Source organism: Plasmopara halstedii (genome assembly GCF_900000015.1).
Source record: "Plasmopara halstedii genome assembly, contig: Scaffold_650, whole genome shotgun sequence".
Taxonomy (NCBI): Eukaryota; Oomycota; class Peronosporomycetes; order Peronosporales; family Peronosporaceae; genus Plasmopara; species Plasmopara halstedii.
In genome coordinates, this window is record NW_020187567.1 from 1,492,509 (window position 1) to 1,496,025 (window position 3,517).

Here is a 3,517-nt window from a genome sequence, read left to right on the forward strand (position 1 = left end):
CGTGGTGCTAGCTATCTCCAAGCTCGAAGGTCGAGCGCAAAAATGAGTATAGACGTGTGGCCCTTCGGTCGAAGCGGCGTTTACCTCCTGGACGGAGCAAAAGCCGCAACTTTCACGAGTGTTCTCGCCGCCTAAATCGGGATATCACTTGTGATCACATTTCCTTACCACCCGACAGTACAAGAAGGAGTTGATGGACTTTGTCCAAGAGTTGCAAACTCTCATTGCCGGAATGACAGCCGATCCTCTGATCGAGGGAGTCGCAGTGACCGTCTTTATAGAGGGCCTCCGCACTGGCGTGGTCAGAATGGAAATCTACCGTGTGCGTCTGTCTTCTTTTGAAGAAGAGGTGAACATGGCATTGATTGCCAAATTCAGCTTGACGTCGGCACGACTTAGTTGAAATACACACCCTCAGAGCTCGTCGAGCGGGCCTGAGCCAATGGATCTTAGCTATGCAGATAAAGAGGAGGAGGAGCTCCAGCAGCTGACCAGCGTCTGAATACCCAACGGTGTTTTTTCGGTGGAGACACCCGTCACCTTCGAACAAGTTGAACCCTGTGGAAGGCGCGTCAACGTCTATCAAACTAACGTCCCGCTTCTAACCAGTCTGCTTTGTCGTGGGGAAAGACAAAACTCAGTAGGGGCGGGGCGCCATACTGGGGAAGAACGGAGTTCTGTGGAGCCTCAAAGAGGTAAAGGGCAGCAGGGTCCAGCCCCGAAGAGTTTCGTGCTCTTGAACACGGAACGTGTATGCAAGTCGGGCATGGTGGTCGTAATAGCGACCGTGAAGGGCTTTGAGAAGCCATGAAAGATCCTTATTAATTCCGGGGCGTCGGGCAATTATACTCGACGCTATACGATGAAATGAAGTCAGCTGTATGTATCACCCTTTAGATGGCGAATGCGTTATTCAGCTAAGATTAATGCTCTGCTGGCGGGTGCACCATTAAGCTTTCAGTTCCACGCCGAGAATATTGTATGCTCGGGTCTTGGGTACAGTATTGTCCCTCGATCTATCTCAATATATATTGGGTTGTGTAGTGCCCCTTGAGGTAGCCGTATCTTACTGCTCGACCATATCAAGCTGGCCGATTTAACGAAATTGGCTCATCAAGGCTGAGGTCCTAAGGATGTCTATAGGACTAGATGATCCCGTGCACATGGCGCCCAAAATAGTGCCTCTTGCGGATGTTTCACCTCGGCAAGTGGGCTTAGACTTGATTTAAATATGGATGGTATGGTGTGTATTCTATTGGAAGGCGCTATTGCAAGATATGAGGAAACCCTACTATGATGTGTCAGGTACCGATGTGCGCAAGAATGTGCTAAGTTGTAAGCTGAAAACTGTGGTCCATCTTAATCATCGATTGTGCGCTTTTGCAGAAGTTCCCAGAAGATCACGATCGTGTCGCGTCATTTTAATCGCGATACCTGGAGCCAGGGAACATTCTTCTGCCTAAGACTAGGCAGAAGAATTTTTTTGGCAATAAAATATGCTCTGGTGAAGTTTCGTGTTCACCTGTTGGATTCAACCTCGTTTATCGCTACATGGATCACGCAAGCTTGCTCTATGCAGTTCAGTCGCCTCACTTGTCAAAGCAAATGGCTCGCTGGTGTCATTCTTTGCTGAATTCAACTCCACGTCGCGCACAAGCCAGGGTACTGAACATACAGGCAGACGTATTGTCACGTCATCCTGGTTATGAACTAGCGCATAATAAAACGATATATTGGATATGATACGTCGAGTATATGTTGAGGATAAACAGTGTGATGTAATGATCAGAGCACTGTCACCGAGTGAGATGGAGTTTCATGACAAGCTTCCTGGTCGCTTGAAATCATGGCTGCATCGTTATAAATGGATAGATGGTATCCTTAACTATAAAGTTGCACATGGCGTCAAGCCACGGATTGTGGTTCCCTTAACCGATGATATGAAGTACACGATTGTGTACGAGGAGCATGGTAAACCGATGGCCGGTTTTTCGAGCCGTGAGAGGACTTACCAGGTACTTAGTGCCCGGGTTTGGTGTTCCACATGTACAAGTGAGTGGCACGCTATGTGAAGACATGAGGTGTCTGTCAGCATGTAAAGAGTGGACAGCACACGCAGGTGCCACCGCAGAGTACCCTGTTCATAATGTTTGCAAGAAGTCACTCGATCTCAACTTTCTTTGGTTTCCCCGCGAATGTTGATGACAACAATGGGGTGCTCGTCTTTGGTGACAGACTCAGCAAGATGGTTCGCATCGCTCTGTGTAGCAATTCCATTTCGCAACCACGGGTTGTCAGACGTTATTGTCTCTGATCGTGTTACACGATTTACGAGTGTCTTTTAAAGAGAATCGTTTCGAATTCTTGGCGCTCGTTTGTATACGCCCCGAGACCGATGGGCAAACAGAACATGCCAACTTAGTGTTCAGTAATGTGTTGAGAAGCTACTGTGAGGAATATCCCGCAATTCGGTTCGACCATTGGTTGAGTTTCCTATAAACAATTTGGTTCATTCATCCACTGAATTCACGCCATTTTTTATGAGTGACTTGCGACACCCGCAATTACTGCTTTTTGCGATGGGTGGTGTCTCCGATGTGAGTGTGGGAGGAGCTCGGCAAATCTTTGCCTCCCAAATTGATACAATCAATGATGTTAATGTGAAGCGCAAGTATAAGAGCACTCTAGTCTCATTCATCATGAGTCGTTTAATGTGATCACACGGGTGCGAGATGTCATAGCGAATGCGCAAAATCTGCAAAAGGAATACGCAGATAGACGAGGTCGTCAAGGTTAATTTTCTTTCATTATGAGCGATTATGTACTAAGAAGTACTAAGAAGTACTAAGAACCTAACAGACGATGCAGTCTCAAGTTTGGGAAGCTCAAAGCTATTGCCTTGCTACATCGGTCCATTTCAAGTAGTGTCTTGCAATAGGAATACTTACACTATCAACTTACCAAGCTTGCTATGAGCACATCCAATGTTCTACATAGGTTTTCTCAAGCCCTAACATTGCGACGACGCGATTTCCGACCTAAATGTAATTCAGGGGCATACATAGGTGGCTGTAGAGTCATGGCTTCAGCACGAGGGTTAAACGTTGAGCCCCGTGATGTCATCGCCTCTGCAACATCCTCCAAATGACGAGAAAAATCGGAAACGCCCAAAACAGAGCGAGATCGCTTGGCAGGAGACCCCTTATCATCATCGGAAGCAGTCGCAGCAGGAGGAAGAGCGTGCAGAGCCTGCTCCAAACGATGATCCGATTCTCGATTGCATTCCCAGGAGAGTTTCTATGACGTCAGGGAAAGTTGCGAACTTCGCGAGCGACCTGTCAATTATTCTTCACGAGTGGTCGCGTCGACGACTCGCTCGGTCAGCTCAATCAGCCTCTGGAACATTAGCGAGAAAAGCTTTTCCACATTCTTCAAGCGCAGTCCGAGTCGGATGAAGACTGTGGATTAGCCACAGAGAAGCAGAGGGGACGCCCGCTCCGCCCCCCCCCCCCCCTTC

General features: G+C 47.9%; 1 protein-coding gene across 1 annotated transcript; it reads left to right on the forward strand.

Annotated features, from left to right (window-relative positions):
• Window positions 1–904: 904 nt before the first annotated feature.
• On the forward strand, window positions 905–1,123 carry PHALS_12930 (uncharacterized protein; the record flags this gene model as incomplete). Its single annotated transcript, XM_024728579.1, has 2 exons — window positions 905–996; window positions 1,060–1,123. The coding sequence occupies 2 exons, from the start codon at window positions 905–907 to the stop codon at window positions 1,121–1,123; spliced, it is 156 nt and encodes a 51-aa protein (XP_024579043.1).
• Window positions 1,124–3,517: the final 2,394 nt, after the last annotated feature.